Source organism: Eleutherodactylus coqui, chromosome 8, assembly GCF_035609145.1.
Source record: "Eleutherodactylus coqui strain aEleCoq1 chromosome 8, aEleCoq1.hap1, whole genome shotgun sequence".
Classification (NCBI taxonomy): Eukaryota; Metazoa; Chordata; class Amphibia; order Anura; family Eleutherodactylidae; genus Eleutherodactylus; species Eleutherodactylus coqui.
The window spans coordinates 127,616,113-127,638,047 of record NC_089844.1 but is presented as its reverse complement, the minus strand read 5'-3'; the positions used below and the strand labels follow the sequence as shown (position 1 = coordinate 127,638,047).

The window sequence follows — 21,935 nt, the reverse complement described above, 5'->3', positions numbered from 1 at the left end:
CCTGTCAAGGACATTGGGCATGAAAAATAGGTTTCCCTATACAACTAACAACAAACTTTCCTTAAAGTGCGCCTGCACTTTCAGTTGCTTTTTGATAAACAGCTGCTATGTGTGCAACGCATACATGATGAACACCACTATATATGGCCATTGTATGACTTGTATCCCGCGCATTTCTCACCAGTTTTTAACCCCCTGCAGACTGCATCTCAAATTCTCAGTTTTTCCTGAGTTGTTGGGTGCAGATTAGTTGCTAGGTCATCTCCCGTATAGTACACACATAGGAGAGCAGGATATCGTCTTCATCTCTTTGTAGCACGCATTCATAAGTAACAGCAGCATGGAGGACATTATACAGCAGGACCGAGCAGTGTAGCTGTAGCACAGTAAACAATGATTAGCTGAAGCACCCTCTTTGTGAGCCTATTTGCGTCTGTCTGTCTCCCTCCCGCAGCTGCTTCCTTCTCCCTTGCCCTCTTCATAGACTTTTAGGAGCACCCTTTCACTTTCTGTTCTCAGTCTTGTTATCGCTGTTGCTACAGATAAATTTGACACAACAAGCAATAGGCAGCAAATTAAAAAGGCCAGCACCTTAGAGTGATTTTTCAGTACAAAAACATAATTTTAGGTAAATGAAGCAATTTGCACGTTTGCTAGTTATCACACTGGCTATCACATATGCAGTAGTTGTCTTGAAGTGCACAAGGGGAACAGCTGTGACACAGTTGAATAGACACAGGACAAAGACTGTGTTAAAATGAAGTTCTGAACTACATTGTTGCAGCTGAGCTGAGCATTAATGCACCACGCCCAGCACGGACGCAATGCAATGTTCACATGGAACAAACAAACACCAATAGGTTCTGAATAAAACACAAAGACCATCACTAAACACAGTAAAGGGGGGAAATGGGAAATCTAGCCCTAACAGCCAGAAGAGGGAAAAAATACTCTTGCCTAGAGCGGGGTGATTGCCCTGACAAGGACGATCCCACGTATTAAACCGGGGCAACCTTGCACAGACCCTAGGTGGAAACAAGGAATGTCTATAAACCGATGGTAACAACTATAGGCAGCAGGGGTAGTGGTAGAAGCAGCACAAATATATAAATACACCAGCTACTTAACCAGGATGGCAGCACCAAGGAAAATATGGACTACAGCAACTTCAACTCTTGGTGGTGACGTTGGTCTATGATATTTATGTGCACAAAACCGATGGTGATTGGCTGGCTGGAGAACTCCACACCATCAGCCAGCCAAATCAACCACATCTGCAGTTGTGTGCTCCTGAAAACCCATAGAATCACAGGTCCCAGGAGCACAACGTGACATACATGAGACAATGTATAGGGTGTCCTGAATCATATATACAATGTAATAAAATCTGAGCTAGCAGGTACAACTACAGCAATCAAATAGAACAGGTCAGTGAACCCTCTTGGCCAGTCAGGGGTGACAACCTCAAACTTGTTCAAAGATCCTCAAACTAAGATGTTGGGGAAACACTGCCATATAGGAGTTGACTGATGTCTTTAATTCAGGTAATTGACCCTGTCGTAACCAAGTGTTTTGGGCTTTTATGCAAAGAGCAGAAGGTTTCCTTTGAAATGGGGTAGAACAGACAAACTTTGGTGGCCAGGAGCAATTCTTGTTTGACTAGGGTAACATACATTCTGTGTGATAGGAACTAGAGATGAGCGAGCGTACTCGGAAAAGCACTACTCGCTCGAGTAATTTGCTTTATCCGAGTATCGCTGTGCTCGTCCCTGAAGATTCGGGGACCGCTGCGGCTGACGAGCGAGTAGTGCTTTTCCGAGTACGCTCGCTCATCTCTAACAGGAATGTATTGATGCCTTGAGCATCTACTGAAGCCCTTGGCAGTTTTATTACAATAGGTAACAAGGGGGTTCATTTTATTTACAAGAACCACAGTGTACAGCTGTAACCTCTGATGGAGAACATGGAAGGGAAAGTGCAATTCTACTGCAGCACCAGAACAGGGAAAATGATGTACCTAATAGGTGAAATCACTAGATGGGACCTCTGGAGGAAGAGACCCCATTCACAGCCACTCTCTGCTCTAGTGAACAGAAGATGGCCCCGAATGAGAGATGCAATAGCCTGTGTGTCTCATTGATCTTGTAATACAGGGTTATTCAAGATGAAGGAGCAGATTTGGGGATTTAATTACAAACTACAAAAGACAGGAACACAATCTACACATCACTGAAAAGGTTCAAAGCTTTTTAGGACATAAGTTCCATTTTTCTGCCCCACCGCAGCGCTGTTTCTCCTGTGGTGTCACCATATTGCTATAAACTGTAAACAAGAAATAGTTTTATGTGCTTGAATTTGCTAAGTGTGGATCTATTGTTCAAGTGCAACGTGAATTCCAGCATCAATTCCAAAAGCAGACGCCTCATCACAATCAAATTTACAAGTGGCACAGAAAATGTGTTACATGTGCAAGCAGAAAAGTTCTGGATGCCCATGCATGTATCATGGAAATGTGGAGTTTATGTGGCAGAGAATAGAACTTACCGGTATGTCATTAAAAAAACCAAAAACAAACGTTGGACCTTCCTCTATTCAGTAATGTGAGGATTGTGTTCCTGTCTCTTGTAGTTTGTAAATAAATCCCCAAATCTGCTCCTTCTTCTTGAATAACCCTGCATTACAAAATCGATGAGACACACGGGCTAGGCAGTCTACTTACCGCATCTTCTCCTCACTGATCTTCTTCAGTTCCCCCGGATCACCTCACAGCAAGCCGTCCGGATCCTCTTCTTGCTATGATGTGCCTATTCTCGGAACTCTCCTTCCTCCAGGTCAGTGAAGGTTATGTCACTAGTGACGTAACGGTCACTGCCTAGCAGGGAATGCCGAGCTATTGCCAAAGCAGCGCATGCGCGCTGTCTCACCAGGGGAGTTCATATACTATTGCATAGAGACAGCGTGCACGCATAGTCTCGGCAATAGCTCAGCACTCCCTGCTAGGCTGTGAATTCTACGTCACTAGTGACATAGCAAACATTGCCCTGCAGGAAGGAAAATGCCAGCAGTGGACGCTTTGTCACAGGAAGAAGAAGAATCGGCTGGATGGAGGTGAACCGGGGGGGACTGCAGGAGCCAGGAGAAGATTGGCGGGGAGAAGACTGATGGCGGAGGAAAAGGGAAGTATAGAATTTTTTTTCCTAATGACATAACTCCTTCAAGTCTTGAACTTCTGTAGTTAGTGGGACTGTAGTTTTCTTAGATGAGAGGGAGGGGTAATCTTCACAGACTGTTTCCCTGCACTCAGGCTGACAGATCTGCAGCCACAGTGTCTGAAGTCTTCCAATTCTCTGTCTCCCCTGCTGTTACAGCCTGTGTGCATTTACATTATATTGTGTTCACTAACCATTTGGTCAGATTGTCTCCGAATGCCTGACTCATACAGTCCTTCCAGGGAAAGCAGAGGGGCAGGCATTCAAATACTACCTCCCTGCTGACTGGATCAGAGACAGAGAAATACAGTATGGGAGGTCAGGGAAAGGAAGTACAAGGCAGTGAACTACTTGCAGAATGCTAGGCCTGCAACACATGCTCTGCCTTAAAGTGGATGGCAGCAGAAAAATGGTGAAGACCACCTGAAAATCAGAACTTACAGGCCAGTGTGTAAACAGCAGCAAATGAGTGGTAAGGAGAACCTGATGTATTTTGGAAAACTTGTTGAAAACTTGGCACGCTCTAAGAATTTGAAATGGGTTTTCTTTACCAGACAATCCCTTTGAAGGTACAAACCTCAGTTTCCTTCATATCATATTTTGTAGCGTTTCTAGTTCCTTGACTTTTCCTCCTGAGTTTCTTTAGATCTGCCTGAGATTTCTCCAGAGAGTCCATTTTATTTTTGTGTTCTGTCTGGTATCGCTTCAGAGTAGCCTGCCAGGAAAATAAATGACATTGATAACGTTAATGGAGAAGCTTGAATAAAAGGTAACAAAGAAATTCCTGCATAATAAACAAGCAACTGTGCTGAAACTGTGTATTCCTATGGAAGGTAAGCTGTTCAATAGCAACGGTCACATGATAAGACAAACAAAGCTGCAATGTCTGCTTGAGATTTGAGAAGTATTCCATACCCGGTTCATGATGAAAAATTTGCAGGTCACTTTTGGTGATCTATCCTGTAGTGATTACTGCTAGAGATGAGTGAGCATGCTCGTTTAAGCATGCTCCTTGATCGAGTATCGCTATAGCCGAGTAACTGCTTACTCGACTGAGCAGCATGCGAGAGAGAAAGATCTCTCTCCCACCCCACCGCATGCTCATCTCTAATTACTGCACAGTGTGGCACTAAACCAGTGTTAGAGTATTCAGCGACTGCTTGAACTATAATAAAACTGTTTTTAGAACCAATTCTGAGATGAAGATTGACACTAGTTGCCACTTATGTGTGAGCACTATTGTGCCACTCCCAAGAACCACTGGTCCCAGATATCATGCCAATACTGCCAAGCTTGTTTATTATATCTTAAGCTATCTTGGACATTTCGATGCTCCGCGGCTGAGGACGCTATCTTACCTGTGTGGATCCCATGCGGGTCTACTGCATCCTGACCTGATCTTTCTTCTTCCCGACGATGTGCGCGGGCAGATCCGACGGCTTCCACTGACTTTGATGGAAGACGTCCGTGCGGAATCCGCAGCAAAATGGAGCATGCTGCGATTTGTTTGACGGACCAGAAGGTGTGCAAAACAAATCTGCATGCTTTAATTAAGCTGCGGACGCCCATGCATCCGTATAGATGGCTTGACTTGCGCGATTCAAATTCGCCCGTGGACATGAGGCCTAAGACGGCACTATACTAGAACCAATGATTCACCCTGACAAGCATACTCACATTCATATACTTTACATCTTGGTCTGTCTTCTTTTCTAGCTCTGCTATTATTTCTTTGTGGAACTTCCGGAACTGTAATAACAAATTCCTGGCGTTATTTCTGCTTACACTCGTATACACGACAAGCAGAGAAATGCAGATTTGCATATATAACAACTGTTTAATATTCTTTGTAATTCTCTCTTTACGACTGGCAGAGATGAAATATTAGAGCAGAGTAGTGAGAATCTCTTGTATTCCCTTCAAGTTTTTTGCAGAATCCAGGCTACTGTTTAGGGCACAGAATAGCCTTGATGTCACAAAACCGCCTATGACTACCGAGAAGAAAGCTGCAGGGAAGTTGTAGCTTCCTTGAGCGATTCTTGTATTACAGGTAATTGCTGCTATATTAGGGAATAGTCATACATGCCATTTTCGTAATATAAAAGGGGTCTCTCTCTGAAGGACCCAACATGACATGTGCGTTATATAGACCACCACCGATTTCAACAGGCACTATGTAATGTAGTGGCGATTCAGCAATTATCACCCTTTTCTTCCGCAGATTATCGGGGAACCAATCAGTAAGATACCCAAGAATCCGGGGGAATCTTTTATAAAAAGAAAGGATCACCTAAAGCGAACCACTCATAACCCCTTCCTGACGTGCTCTGTTCACATAAGGTGTACGTCAGATATCTGTGCAAGGAGGGGGCTAGGGAGCTGTACCCGCTACATGCATGGCGGGTGCCAGGCATCTATGAGAGCTGACACCTGTCAGTAATAGCCATCATCCTTGTTCATACTGATGGTGGCTGTATTTATATACTGCGATCAATGTTCAGGGCTCCCGAACGACCCCCCCCTCCCAAAATGCGATTTGGGGGGGGTCCGTTCGGTTTTCATGGCATTCTGAGGTTTTCGGAAGGCCCCAGGGCTGTAATGAAAGATTGCTTGTTAAGCCATGCCTGTGCCCTGCCTAGATAAGTACTGTATTGTATAAGCGATCAAACAAATGCAAGTTCAAGTCGCCTCTGGGAACTGAAAAAAAGTGAAAAAAAAAAAAAAAAAAGTTTTATTAAATTTAAAAAAAAAAACTTTTCCCCAGCCGTTTCATCAAAAAATTAAAATAAAACTAATAAATTTAAATTTTGTATCTCTGTGTCTGCAAAGGTCTAGATTATTAAAATATATTATAAACCCCGCATGGTGAACACTGTCAGAAAAAAATATATGCAATGTACCCCAAAATACTATTAATACAGATTAGTATGCAAAAAATGAGCCATCACACAACTTGATCGACAAGAAAGGTAACAGGGGTCAAAGGATGGTGACAGAAAGCCATTTTTTTTTCCAATTGTACTACATTAACAAAACTATATACATTTGGTAGAGCTGTAACTGCACTAATCCGTAGAATAAAGATAGCATTTCATTTTTAACTACATCTTAAATGTCGTAAAAACAAACACCCTTCAAAAATTGTGCAGTTGCACTTTTTCCCCCCATTTCTCCCCACTTTATAAAAGTTTTCCAGTACATTATATGGTACAATAAATAGTAATATTGAAAATTACAACTCCCCCACTGTAAGGGGGGTATGGTTGTTGCTGACTATTTTATTTCCCCTTTTTAATGTTCTGCCTCTTTGATTTGTAAATTACTGTGAAAGAGGGGGGAAAATGAAGAACAGAGCTGAGCAGGAAGAGGAGACAGGAAGCATTTAGTCTGTGCAGCTATGCTGCAGTGTGAAGAGCTGGGGATGCTCCTCTGTGTAGCTATGCTGCAGTGTGGGGAGCTGGGGATACTCCCCAGAGTCTGTGCAGCCATGCTGTGGAGGGAGATTGAAACCCGGTAAGGATTTTGGAGAAACGCGATCTAGGAGTATTGTACTTTAATGCAATACCACTAAGAGTGAATGCACATGGGCGGATTTTTGCTACGGAATACGGAGTGGGCGCCTGCCTCCGGGTTCTGCAGCAAATACCCTCCATAGCATGCTATGGAAAAGTGATTTTTATGCACACTAGCGGAAAACAAATTGAGGTTTCCGCTTGCAGATGAAAAATCGCAGCATGCTCCATTATCCTGCAGTGTCCATGCGTACCATCCATTGTACAGATGAAGCGAAGCTGAGAGCAGGTACGTGCGGACGCCACTGCTGCCAGGGCCGGATTCCGCATGCAGCTTTACGCGTATCCTCTGTATCAGCTAACTGATACTGTCCTAATTCACCCCAGAATGGGGGTTAAACCATTTTTCTGTTTTCTTTACATTCTATTAGAGTTTGTTACCAAAACTCTTGTTAGAAGTGGATGCTTACATTTTCTTCTAGGTTTTCATTTAGCCTTTTGTGTACACTGGAGATATCCAGAAGGACCTGACCTGTAAATAAAACACATATAACTTGTGTTATTCATAGCAAAATCAATAGATATCAATGTTCCACAATAGTTCTCACTTATCGCAAAATGACAATAAACCAAACAGATTATATGTAGACTATCAGATCAATGGGTACTAATTCAAGGAAGTTCAATACAGGTAATAATAAGTTACAAGCTCGTTGCCTATTAATCATCAGAACAGCACTGTAACGGGCCTTAGGTCATTTTAATTTTTTTCTCCCCACTTTCCAAAAAAAACATAACTCTAATTCATCCATCAAAGTAGCGGTCTCTGATTGGCTGCAGCGGTTAGGTGTCTTCCGATGACGTCATCAGCAACAACAAACACCACAGTGGGGCTATAGCTCTGGATTCCCGCGGTAAAGGAGGGTTAAGTACTGCTCTTTTTTGTTATTTTAAGGCAATTGAAGCTATAGGGGCAATGTTGTCCAGTAACTGGACATCCCTTTAATATATTAAGTGCGTCTTCTGGTGGCACTTTGACACAGGCGTATGAAACGGCAGTCTAAATTACCAGTTTGTCTCAAATAACGGAGCTGGAATTGTAGACTGTGCTGACAGACAGGGACGTAGCTAGCCGCGAGCATACTGAAGTATGTGTCCTTGCTGCCAAAAAGCCCCTTTACTTTAGCCAGGGTACAGGGCTAGGGAAGAGAACTGAACTTGTGCATTGGGTAAAAGAAAGCTTACTAATAGCTCTGCAGACAAGAGGAAAAATAGCTTGTTGGCCATCATGTCCAGCTATACACAGTCTTAGCCTCCATTGGTAATCACAATGTTTATCAATGCAAATGTAGGTGGAGAACCCCTACAAGGCCATGTAGGCTTAGGCGAGGGGGGCATGGCACCCTGGGTATACTTGTCAAGCTTAGTGTAGGCAGAGGCGGGGAGCCAGCCGGCCAGCCAACAGTTGGAGGTCTATGTAGCGGGAGCAGCACCGTGTATAGAAGACGCATTCTTGAAGACGTCTACGATAACGCCACCGACAAATGTTTCACATTCCACTACAAGAACGGGATGAGACTTAAACCTCATGTCTCCTCTAAGGTTTATTTTTTATTTGCTCCTTTTCCTCATCTGTAGAAAAGGGAAAGGTGTGACCTCGCCGTATGAGACGACCAGGAAGTGGAGCCGCTCATACCGGCTCAGCTGCTTCTCAGTTTGTTTAACCTATTATGTATTTTTCCATTACCGCAGGATGAATATTCAAGAACCTGTTGGCAGTCTGACTCAAATTCTGAGCCTCTCGCCACATCAGCTGCTCAATATGACCAATGTGACTGTACAAACAAAAAAATACTGCAAATATTAGAGGAAGCCAACAATTGTGAGCCTACAAGTCTCAGCAATCCCTGCATCTGTTTTGCCAGGACTTCAGTCCACAAGAGAGATAAATTAGAAAACCCATTTGGAGGAGTAACCTATCACGGTATTCATATTGAAAAGGGTGTCCAGACCCCACTTGTTTTTCAAATTTGCTCAGGATAATGCAAAAGCATAAAAAAGGACAATCCACCCCCCTTCCCGTTTTACTGATGCCCAGCTCCCTGCTTCATCCCTGTAGCGATGACATCACATGTTCCGTGATTGGAATGTCACCCATGCTACAGTAGGAAGTAGAGAGCAATGGGGAACAGGCGACTGTGGAACGGGTGCGGTGAGGAAAGTATGGCTTCTTTTAGGTTATTCCATCGCCCTGGGCAAGTTACATTTGGGGGGGGGGGGGGGGGGGCTGGATAACCCCTTTAATAGAGGAAAGTCCGTCACTTGGAACTATCATGTATTAGTAAGAGTGTGTTCTCTCCATAGTGAGGGGCTCTCACTATGGAGGGCCCAGATTTCACCGAGAACCATGTAATACTTCATTTACTCTCTATGGACCCTATACGGACTCGGAACCCTGGAACTGAACACTCGCTGTCAGGTTCTTCAGCAGATTGCAGCTGTTTACCGGGCATCCAAGAAGATGACAAGCCTGTGATTAGCTTATTTTATGGGAACGAATGTCAAAAAGTACACAACCAGAGTCCATGTTGCAAAACTAAAGGAAGGCTACAGCGCTTTTGTATTGTGATCAATAGTTGACACTTGTGCCAAAGGAGAAATGTTACAATGCAACATTTTCCCAAGTGTGGAAAGTTTTGATTGGCAACTTCTCAACTATGTACCAAGCATTCCTAAAGCAAGAAAGAACATGGAGTTCACAAGTGTGGATGCTAACGGGGCAGAAGAGGATGAAATAAGGAAACAAAGGAACCAAGAAAAGTTGGAAGGGCCTTTCCATTTCTATGCAAATGACGTTTGAATAATAAAAACTCAAGTAATATCATATTGAACTTTGGCCATCAATTCATTATCAGCATCTGCATTAGAAACCTCAGTTCGGTGGTTCAGTTGCAGATTCAGCAGAAAAATGCCAGAAAACTTCCATTGAGGACTTTTTTGCCCGGTAAAATGCCAGCCAGCTGAATGGAGACCAAATGGACACCATTAAAGTCAATGGGGTCCATTTGGCGTCATTCATTTTGTCATAAGACGAATCCGTTCAGCCAAGGGATTCCCTTTTCCTGTTCCCATAAAGAGAAGAAAAACAAAACCCCGAACGCAGATGTGAAAGCAGCCTAAATCTGCTTTTAGTCAGTGAATGGAAACATTCGTGTCTATATCTAGAGTGTGTAAACCTGTTCTCATTGTACCAACACAGAATATATACATTAAATTCAATGCAGAATTTGCTGCATATTTCCTTTCATAAGAATTTAGAAAGTTTTGTGTTCTGAAATTGTATTCCAATAAATACATTTTATATTCTCTCAAGCTTGATCATTATGTGAAAGTATTGAATTATATTCATACTATGTGCATAATATTTGTGCCGTGCGCATAAAAGTAGTACGTGTGCAAAAGACATGCATTATGGAGAAATATTACTAACAGGGTCTTAGATGCTGAGGATGCTGCTTTGTCAAAATTAACCTTTGTAATGTTTTACTAAGAAAGTAGTATCACACATGTTGTAGACTTTGAATTGTTTATCTTGTGGGGGTTGCCACACTATATAAACCTCTTGCATTGGAACAATAAAACAGAAGAGCTTGGAAAGAGCACTTGACTGTTTCTCATCGCTTTTTCTCCGATGCATGGAATAATAATTAGGCATATCTGATTGATTAGCTGATACTCAAGGGGTATCATAGGCTTAATTAAGTGATTACTCTAACAATTATATCATAATGGTGATGAAAAGACTGATGTTACCATTTTAATACAGGAAATGTATCACTTAAAAAACATGAGTCATATATGAAGAAGTCAGAGTGTGGGAAAATTTAGGAGTTGGAGTCGGAAGTTTGGCTTACTGACTCCACAGCCCTGCTGGCCACATAGCATACACAGGAAGATTCAACTAGTCACATGGGATGACAGGATATCATCTCCATGAGGGCTCAGTCACACGGGTGCTTGTATGCGCGTATCAGCGGCGATCTGCGCGTATTTCCGCGTGGAAAAACGTCCGCACTTGTGAAAAAAAAACGTATGGATGGCAATGGAGCTGGCCATGCGGGCTTCCGTACGCACACGGTGGGGGCATTTCTCCGCGCGGATCGACGCCTGTGTGACTGAGCGCTGACAGACACCACGGACTTACACCAAAAATACTGGAAATCCTGACAGAAATCTAAAAACACTATGAATATAAAAGGTGAATGTAGTGAAAATGTTATTACAGTATTTTAATATTTTAAATCCTTGTAGCCAAATTGTTTAACAAAAAAAGCAGCTTTTTGGACCAATAATTATAACCCACACACTGGTTACTTAGTGGAGCCTCCATAGACCCAGATTTACACTCTTTTCGGGGACAGTCATATCTCTTCCAGCGTTTAATTCTACAATTAAACATCTCCATTTCAGTACTGCCTTTTGTTTATTTGCCAGCCCGACCAAAAATGTGATTGCGCTGTGGTTCACGAAGGCATCGAGTAACCCCAAACCCTCTTGTCAACTGGGATATCTTCCTCACGCAATTATGCGGACTCGCATGTCTGTGTGATGTCTCTCTGCAGAGTATTCACATCCTGGAAAACGAGACGTCTTGATTGTCCCGTGCTCCCAAAAACAACAAAGCGAATAGCTTCTGAGACAACCGCTGCACCAGAGCAATGAGGAGCCTGGACCCCTTCAGAAAGCGGCATACACCGCAATACCAGGGATGCGGTATAGCCATAAACGTATATACTTCACCTGCGGATAACTATGGAGCCGGCTCCAGCACATAATCAGATTAATCAGTCAGAAAGGGAATTAAAATCTTTCATCAGATTAACATTTTGAGCGGAGGGTGAAAATATTCCACTGCCCAATTGTCACCTACTTATATAGGTGAATCTATTAACCATTCAGAGGTAAGGAATCCGAGGGGAAATTCCACATTTGGTTCATTCATACACAAAACATTAACCCTTTCCAATCCACTGTCTTGACTTCTAAAGACATTCTGATTGAAGGCTGTACAGCTCCGATGTCGGAAGACGTCCGGCAGGGTATTCTTACTGTAGATTACTGGCCGCTCTGTTGTTTGGGGCCTCTCCAGGATGTCCCATACCGCAGTACTAGCTCTAGCCAGCAGATGGCGCCATTGTATAATAGCAGAAAGAGAAAGCCCATAGGAAACCCTGAATCCTAAATTGGATTCCAAAGGGTTAAAACGGTGTTTTCCGCTTATCTAATCACTGTATAGATGAGAAAGATTCCACTGTGTACAAAAAAATGGTCTGTTTATAGCAACCAATCACAGCACAGTTTTCACAGTCAGGCTACATTCATACGGACGAGCGCGATATCGGGCCGAGAAACTCTGCTCGAAATCTAGCTTTCCAAATGCGCAATTTTCACGATGATGCTAGGATGATTATTTTTAAAAAATTCAATGACGTCTCATGTCACTTCTGTGAAATTGCCCACTAGTATGCGTTTCATCCGCATCAAAGGTTCAATGAGAAGCATCGCCATGCAATGTCTTTTAACATCCCATTAAAAACAATTGGCGAGGCGTTTCACAGAAACGCCCAAATATAGCACATGCCGGATGTGTTTTTCAACAAAAGAATGGCGTATGTGAATAAATCCAAACGAATGGACTTAACATTCGCACAAATTTTGCGCCAGAGTATTGCTTGTGTGAATAAGCCCTCGGGGCGCTATTGCAACAGCCAACACTCCCAATTTAGCCCTAATTGCCGGGCTGCACCTGAACTTGCAACTTCAGCCTGTCAATTATGAGTAAATCACAAGTGTTCGCAGTGCCACTAGCGGTTGTGTAATAGCAGCGTCACGCGGTTTATTATCAGCACCGATACTGGCATATTAAGTACAACCACATCCTTTTGACGAAGGGAATGGTAACACCCAGCTGTCAATTTATTCATAAATTACCTGCAGGAATAACAGAGGAAAGGCATTCGGGGGCACCAGGAAGGCACCTCTCTTGGGTCCTATGTAAAGCATATACATAGGACCTCACTGGCCTGGCCTAGTATACATCAGTACACTTTTTTCTGGAATAGTGTAGTTTACTGTGCCATTCCATGTAGAGGCATCCAGTAAAAAAAAAAAAAGTATATGTTTATTGAACCTGGGAACCCATGGTTGGCGGATTACATTGTAAACCAACATAGCCTCACAGGTATATGTCAGGACATCATCTCTACATATACCTCCAGCAGGTGTTATAAAACATAGCATGAAAGCACCATTATGACATGACCGCCCAGTGCTTCTTCTTCTGGGTTCCATGTGGTGAGCTCCAAGGCTGCAATGCTGGACGGGTTACCCCCAGGATAGGAGAGTATTCAATTTTTCTTCATTTTAAGCCTGTTTGACCTTTTTTATGCACTGGAAAACCCATTTAATTCAACAAAGCAAAAAGGTGCCAATATGTAATATTTTTTGCAAGCTTAAGTCTTGGTCAGCATGGTGAGGTAAGGCTTCTTTACCCATGTACTTCTATATAGCAGAGATACACTGAATAGCTACTTTAGAGGAACCGGCCCTTTCATGATTGGCGCTTTCCTGTATGGAAGTTAGACACTTGACCCTGCAAATGTTCAGCATAAAATCAAGCGAGCAAGTTTTCCGTGGGCGAGTTTCAGTTTGAATCCACACGAGATGGGAAAATCCAGCGATCAGAGTGACTTCCAACGAGGCCCGGTCATTGGTAGTAGACTAGCCGGGGCCAGGATTTCATGCATTGCCAATCTTGTGGGGTTTTCTTATGAGACGGTGTAGAGAGTATACAGAGAATGGTGCGATTGGGAAAAAACATCCAGCAAAAAGGGGATCCTGGAGATGTAAACAACTCATCAACGAAGAGTCAGAGGAGGATGTCAAGAATCGTTCTAACGAACGGTGACGCACAGTCAAGAAAAACTGAACGGTGTACAGCACTGGGGCTCCAACCAACATGCCGAATGCACAACTTGTTGTCATAGCCCATCTGTGCCAAGGAACAGCAGAGGACCAGTTTCAGCACCATTGCTGCCTAAAAAACCAAAAAATACAAAAAAGGCGAGACTCCAGAGGGCAAAAGAGCAACAAAATTGGATCACTGACCTGCGGGAAAAAAATTAATGTCAGATGACTCCAGATTTCTGTTGCGTCGTGCTGATGGGAGGTCACAATTTCACGCAAGCAACATGAATGGATGACCCCTTCCTGCCAGGTGTTCAGAGCACGTCCGGACCTCCACCTGATTGCAGAGGAGTGGAGCGCACCTGCAAAGAGAACACACCACTGCTGGCTCAGCTAAAATACTGAGGAAGGGGCGCAACGGTCCCGAAACGTGTCTATATGCTGGATTAATTTTCAATAAAAACAGGAGTCGAGCTCAAAAACACAAATCTCGTGCCTCTGAGTTAAATGGGATTAGACCTATAACCACAGTTTTTCCCTACATTCATCTCATGTACCCCTTGGAAGGTGTGACGTTTCGTGGACTGGCTGCACCCTCTCAGACTCGTCAAGAATTGATCAATTTCACTGCCATATATAGAATAAGGGAGGAGAAAAACAAAGCAAAAACAATTTGCAAACCAGAACATCGGTATATAGATTTGCTCCTTCCCCCCCCCTCATCCTTCACTAGCGTACGCATTAGGTAACTGTGTATAGAGACGACCTGACTGGCCCGAGAAGACAGATTGTGTCCGGACCAATATCATATATATAGCGCCTTCACAAAGAAAACCATGAAAGGTCTTTAATATGATATGCAGAGCAATCGACCTGCCGTAGTAGTTACACTAAAGTTAGACAAGTTCTGCCCAGCCCTTTAAATACCAGGGGAAGTAAATGGCCCAAAATCTGACGTGTTTGGTCACAAAATAAAAAGTAATCCCACTTCCGCTTCAGAGTTACCCTCTCGGTCAAACGCGTATTGTAATTGTCGCTATCGGATCTTGTGACCTTTTGTGAAAATTAAATCCTGTTCATGCTGCAACAGCGAGCAAATATTGACTTTGTGCATATACTGCGTTACATTACCAGTGCGGAGCCGGGCACCACCTGCCTGCCAGCGCTTACCATAGGAGGCGAATACATGCAGAATACAGGCTCTCCCCCATGCTGACATCACCTACACGTAGAATAATACACATACAAAGCTGTGGAAGTTTTGATTCTGGGCTATATGCTTGTTAAAGGGTACTTGTCATGCTGCATTGTTCCATCCCTCTGTTATTCCTCCTGAAAATGCATACATAAATTGACAACCCAGTGTTGCCATTCGCCTTTTCAATAAAGTATGTCCCTACACCAGTGTTTCCCAACTCCAGTCCTCAGGGACCACCAACAGGTCATGTTTTCAGGATATCCTACACCTGTGGCAATGTCTGAGGCACTGACTATAATTACATCACCTGTGCAATACTGAGGAAATCCTGAAAACATGACCTGTTGGGTGGTCCAGGAGGACTGGAGTTGAGAATCCTGCCCTGCACAGTTTGACAAGGTCAGCACTAATTGGACAATGTCAGATGAGCAGTGACAAGAGGAATGTTATCACTCTGTTGTTTACCAATTTACTCCTATATTTCTAGGAGGAACAACAGAGGAACAACACGATCCAGAATTCCAAGAAAGATGCTCCACAGTTGTTATCTAGTGGGCAATACAGTATTTACTGGAACAGACATGGCAGGAGAGTTAAAGGTCTTCTGCAGATTTCCAACTGGATACAGTTGCAGATCAATAGTAAGTGAACCCTTTGGAATTACCTGGATTTTTGCATTGATTACTAATAACATGTCATCTGATTATTATCTAAAAAGGTACCTTTGGGCTGCCTGCATATGAATAGATCTGCATTGTAGAATCTGCGGTCGGCGTCTGCACAGCGGTTCCGCAGCAAATACCGTTCATAGCATGGTATGAAGAAAAAAAATTAATTAAAGGGGTTGTCCCGCGAAAGCAAGTGGGGTTATACACTTCTGTATGGCCATATTAATGCACTTTGTAATGTACATCGTGCATTAATTATGAGCCATACAGAAGTTATTCACTTACCTGTTCCGTTGCTAGCGTCCCCGTCTCCATGGTGCCGTCTAATTTCAGCGTCTAATCGCCCGATTAGACGCGCTTGCGCAGTCCGGTCTTCTCCCTGGTGAATGGGGCCGCTCGTGCCGGAGAGCTGCTCCTCGTAGCTCCGCCCCGTCACGTGTGCCGATTCCAGCCAATCAGGAGGCTGGAATCGGCAATGGACCGCACAGAGCCCACGGTGCACCATGGGAGAAGACCCGTGGTGCATCGTGGGTGAAGATCCCGGCGGCCATCTTGCTAAGGTAAGTAAGAAGTCGCCGCAGCGCGGGGATTCGGGTAAGTACTAAACGTTTTTTTTTTTTTAACACATGCATCGGGTTTGTCTCGCACCGAACGGGGGGGGCCTATTGAATAAAAAAAAAAAACGTTTCGGCGCGGGACAACCCCTTTAATTAAAAAAAAACCAAAAAAAAAAAACCCCACTTCTTCGTGCACACTCACGGAAACTATTTTGGAGGGGAAAAACATAGCAGCATGCTTTATTTTTGTGCAGAGTCTGCACGGACGGCTTCCACTGAAGTCAATAGAAGGCGCCAGGATCCACGGCCGTCCGCAATGGACATTGTGGATAGGTCGCAGATTCTGGGTCATCACCTAGCGACTGTGCAGGAAAAAAAATACAAATTTTGGATAAAAAAAAAAAAATCTGTACTGCGCATGTCCAACGGCGAGCCGCCTGGTCTATCTGCAGTACAGATGAAGAAAGAAAGAAGACAGGTACGTACAGCGGCCACATGTACAGGGGACAACTATCACCCAAATTTGCAGCTTCCAGCGATAATTGTGTGTAAAGGCACCTTGAGGCAGAATCGGAGACAAATAAAACCCAACTAATGAGACAAGCAGTGAGCACATTTCATTGACAGTGTAGAGAGAAAACGTAAGCAAACTTCAGTTTTAATGACTTTTCCATTAGCTAATTGGCAAAAGGTGTTCGATTAAGAAGAGGAGATTAGAAGTGTGCATTTAACGGGTGCTTTGCCCATTAAATAAAGGCTCACACAGCCTGATTACTGATAAATCTGTTGTTCTCAAGAAAGATTGTTTAGTGCGAACTATGTCTCAATACAAAAACTTTGGCTGCGTCCCCACACAACATAAACAGCTTGCAGAGGAAACCCACTGAGCCTTGGCAGCATCACATTTTTCTTGGTTTAATGGCATGCATCTAGGAGACTTCAGCTGGTGACTACATTTAATAAAAGTCCGGGCGAGCGCTGCTTTTGGGCAACCGTGAGTTATCCAGAACAGTAACAAAGTACATTTTTAAAATCAACAAGCCATGCTAAATTAATGATTAACAAAAAAAACTGCCTGTTCCCATGTATTAAAGGGGTTTTCCAGTTGAAACCTACTGATGGGCCTATCCTCAGCATAAGTCACCAATAGCAGATTGGCAGGAGTTTACCGGCAAGGGCCCATGCAATCAGTTGTTTGCTAGGTCGGTGTAGTTGTGCATTGAGCCAATTTCTGCAGGAAGCAGACAGTGCCGTTCATAGTGCATTGGCCAGACATGGTATTGCAGGCAAAGTCCCCATTCAATTCAGTGGGAGCTGTGCCTGCAATACTAAGCCTGGCTATTGCAATAAGAACGGAGCTGTCTCCTTCTTACAGAATCAGCTCAGCACACAACTTCTCCAGCCCGGCGAACAGCTGATAGGTGGGTGTCCCAGGCAACAGACCTATTCTGAGGCTAGTTTACACCTGGACAGCCCCTTTAACAATACTGAAGTAGGCAAGGTACAGAATAAGTAATACAAACGTTCTCTATCCAGCCCCATACCCCCAACCATTTTATTAAGGATCAAAAATTCAATAGAGCAGAAGCAAGAGTAAAGCCTACAGGTCAAAAGAGGTACTACACCAATTCAAACAAAAATAGATCTGGCTAAAGGCCCTTTTACACGGAACAATTCGTTCAGATTCTATAGTTGGATGCGGCAGTCTGAACGATAATTGTTCAATGTTAACCCTTTCCAATCCACTGTCTGACATCTAAAGACATTCTGATTGAACGCTGTACAGCTCTTATGTCAGAAGGCGTCTGGCAAGGTATTCTTACTGAAGATTACTGGCCGCTCTGTTGTCGGGGGCCTCTCCAGCATGTCACATACCAATGTACTGGCTCTAGCCAGCAGGTGGCGCCATTGTATAATGGCAGAAAGAAAAAGCCACCTAGGAAACCCTGAATCCAAAATTGGATTGCAAAGGGTTAATCCTTGCAATGCTGAACGACAAACAATTTCTTCGCTCATCAATCATTGTTCAGATCGTGCCTGTGTAAACAGGTAGTCATTCATCAATAAATGACTGCCTGTTTACTGTGAACAGAGGCGGGCAGCTGGAACGATCTCCATTCACTGAGCATTGATCCCTCCTGTAAGCAATCAGCATTGGGACGACTGTCGGACTCTTCCATGCCTGACAATTGTCCAGTGCAGGACCACACAATGCACAGAGGAGGCGCTATCTGTAGGTCCTTGCCCGATGCTACTGCAGTCCTTGATAGACACATGAATGCTCGAGTTTGCTTTGGCCCCATTAATTCCGCTAACGAGAGATGTAGACAAACAATTAGCCATTTCAGACAGGATAAAAGGCTGGAAGCGGAAGAGATTGCTTCAACCATTTAGTTATTGGGTAACTATGGACACAGAACACACACCCTGGGTGAACTTTATTGCTACCCACCTATGTAATCACCACTTTACAGCGCTCCTAAGGTGCCTGCACTTCAGACTTCGGAGAAACAAAAAGGTCTACAAAGCAAGAGCAAACACCGAACAACAAATAGAACATGTAATATTCACCACCCCATTGAATGGAGCAGATGTAGCAGAGCCAATTATGTTACCCAGGACAGGAGCATAGCTGCAAAACTTTCTCCGTACCAACAGAATAAAGGATCTTTTACATGGCCGGATGATCATGCACAAACATTCGCCAGAGCGTTGAGCCACGTAAAAGGGACAAAGATCAGATGACGAACGGGCATAACAATGCTTGCTGGTCAGCGTGTGAACTGGGGGGGATGTCCATACGGCCTTATGGGGCTGATCAATCGTAGTAGCTCCATACCAGAGGTTTTCAGCCCGTGTAAAAGAAAAGTAAACCAAGTGCCGATTGACCTACTTTGTCGATCGACTCTCATTACATTGCGCCTAGAATCGGCTACAGTGAAATCTTGACTTTAGTCGCACAACATGAAAATCACAATGTCACAAAACATCATCCGATAATTCTCAATGGGGTCATGTTCAGCTAAAAGTTACTGCACCACAACAGTCGCAAATGACCGAAAACTGTTGAATTTTTGGTTGACGGTCGCAAGGCAGATGAGACTTTGCCATCATAGACTGCAATGCAAGTTACGAGCGACTTGACAAGTTCTGGACAAGTCACACTAAGTTTTTGGTTACGCAACTTTTTGGAGACTTGATCATGCATGACCAACGTCACCGTGTATAGCCAAAAAGTCTTGTAAGGGCCTGCACGCCTTTCTTGAGCGATACAATATTATATGTTAGAAATATTAATAACTTCAGAAGGGTTGTTGATTCAGGGATTATTCAGATTGCCAGATTGGAGTCGGGAAGGAATTTTTTTCCCTTAAATGGGGGAAATTGGCTTGTACCTCATAGGGTGTTTTTGTCTTCCTGTGGATCAACATTGGGTGGTAATAGGCTGAACTGGATGGAGATATGGCTTTTTTCAGCCTTGCATACTATGTTACTATGATGTACTTCAGCATTTCTACACCCATCTGGCCGCAGTCTTACATTTTCACAGCAGAATAGACACGAAAAATGGCAAGTATGGGCAGACATGAGGCAATGGAAGTTACAGGAGTATCCTGAGAGAACGAAAAAGGTTTCACCCATTTCCAGAAACTGCGCCACTCAAGTTTCATGGGCTTTGTTTGCTATTTAAGCTCAGCCTTATTCAAGTGAATGAGACAGAGCTGCAATGCCAGTCTCAGTCCATGGACAAGGGTGGCGCTGTTTTTGGAAAAGAACTGATTTTTCCCCTCATCTTGGATAACCCTTTTAATTTAATACTGAGAAAAAAAAAGAAAACTTACACCTCTTAATTAGGAGTAAAACGGTTAAACCCTGGGACGAGCCCAAGCTAATTATAGAGTGGAGTCAATGTGCGGTACCTAAAAGTAATGGCTATGACTTGAAAGTCTTGCATGACTGTTGTGATTGATATAGATGAAGCAACTAAACCAATTGTTAGTAGCTGACTAGTAAACGTGACTCAAAGGTTACACAAAGTTATGCAAGTCTATAGTATATAGTGCTTGGGACTTCTTACTGTATAGTCTGATGAGTCTGTTCTCACCCACATCAGCTGAACCCACTAATTTCAGCGGGATCAGCCAACTGGCGCCCATTTAAACAGCCTTTTACATGGACCGATGCAAATTGTATGGGGACAAATGGTCGTTAAATGCAATTGTTTGGGACCTATACAGCTTCCATATTGTTGGCAGGATATTCCCCATTCACTTGTGAAAAGCCCTTTGTGTCAGATGGCAATACCCCTTTAAAGTTTTATTGGAGGTCTTGGGAGTGGTTCAATGTTATAATGTGGCCCTCGGGACAGAAATAATGGGCACAAATGGTCTACATGAAGTCTGCCATCTACATGAGATCATGATAGCTGTAGGCCTCCGCTATAATGTGGGTATTTTCGTAGAGTTTGGTGGTTAACCACAGAATCTTCTTTTTCTTCTAAACGCAGCGTGAGATTACAGAACAAGCACTGACAAGACCCAAATTAACATCAAGGCATAAACAGCATGCACTTAGTATCCTGTGTAACTATATGAACAATCAGGACTTAAAAAGGATCGTATGCTGTCCGTGGGTTGTATCTGGTACTGGAGCTCGGTCCGACTCAAGTGGAAAGGGCTCAACCGCAATGCTCGGCACCACCCATGGTCAAGAGGTGATATGGTTTTTGGAAGAAAGCAACAGCTTTTTCTCTAATTATATTAACACACACACACCCCCACCTATCTTAGGGTGCATTCACACAACCGTATATCGGCTGGGTTTTCACGCCCAGCCGATATACGGTGTCTCTCTCTGCATGGGGAGGAGGCTGGAAGAGCCGGGAGGAGGCTGGAAGAGCCGGGAGGAGGCTGGAAGAGCCGGGAGGAGGCTGGAAGAGCCGGGAGGAGGCTGGAAGAGCCGGGAGGAGGCTGGAAGAGCCGGGAGGAGGCTGGAAGAGCCGGGAGGAGGCTGGAAGAGCCGGGAGGAGGCTGGAAGAGCCGGGAGCAGTGCTCTGAGCTCCCGCCCCCTCTCCACCCCCCTGCACTATTTTCAATAGAGAGGCGGGATGGGGCGGTGCTCAATTCTGGGAATTAGCTCCGCCCCCATCCTGCCTCTCCTCATTGAAAATAGTGCAGGGGGGTGGAGAGGGGGTGGAGAGGAGGCGGAGAGGGGGCGGGAGCTCAGAGCACTGCTCCCGGCTCTTCCAGCCTCCACCCCCTGCAGAGAGACGACGTATATCGGCCGGCGGCCAATATACAGTTGTCTGGATGCGTCCTTAGCCTGATGTGGTGTGGTTTGTTATCAAAGTAACTCTGTCCTCATGTGTATGCACCATGTAGCATCTACAGGGTACGCCACGGAAAAGTACTCTGGCACCACAACCTATAAGAGCTGTTTAAGGGCATATTCATCATTGCACTCAGAGCATGCGGAAAATATAGAAACTCGACTGTAGCACTAGGCAGTGACTGCTGTAACCTCTATAATGCCTCTCGCCACTCCTGGTTGGCCCCATCCCGCCTCTCGCCACTCCTGGTTGGCCCCATCCCGCCTCTCGCCACTCCTGGTTGGCCCCATCCCGCCTCTCGCCACTCCTGGTTGGCCCCATCCCGCCTCTCGCCACTCCTGGTTGGCCCCACCCCGCCTCTCTTATACTGCTGAGGTAAAATGAAAACTGCAGTCTTATGGGCAAAAAACATTTTATTTTAGACAGCTTTCAAAAGTGTGGAGCCTGGCTGGATGTTTATATAGAATTGTAGTTGCCGTTGGGCTTTTTACTAATA

The 21,935-nt window shown here is 44.2% G+C and overlaps 1 protein-coding gene across 2 annotated transcripts in view; it reads right to left on the bottom strand.

Annotated features, from left to right (window-relative positions):
- BAIAP2L1 (BAR/IMD domain containing adaptor protein 2 like 1) overlaps window positions 1-21,935 on the bottom strand; it is a 95,805-nt gene that overhangs the window by 15,095 nt on the left and 58,775 nt on the right. For both annotated transcript variants that reach the window (XM_066576376.1, XM_066576377.1), the window contains exons 4-6: window positions 7,192-7,253; window positions 4,887-4,958; window positions 3,787-3,924 (exon numbers count right to left, since the gene is read on the bottom strand). In XM_066576376.1, the coding sequence (XP_066432473.1) occupies window positions 3,787-3,924; window positions 4,887-4,958; window positions 7,192-7,253 (272 nt within the window). The remainder of the gene's footprint in view (window positions 1-3,786; window positions 3,925-4,886; window positions 4,959-7,191; window positions 7,254-21,935) is intronic.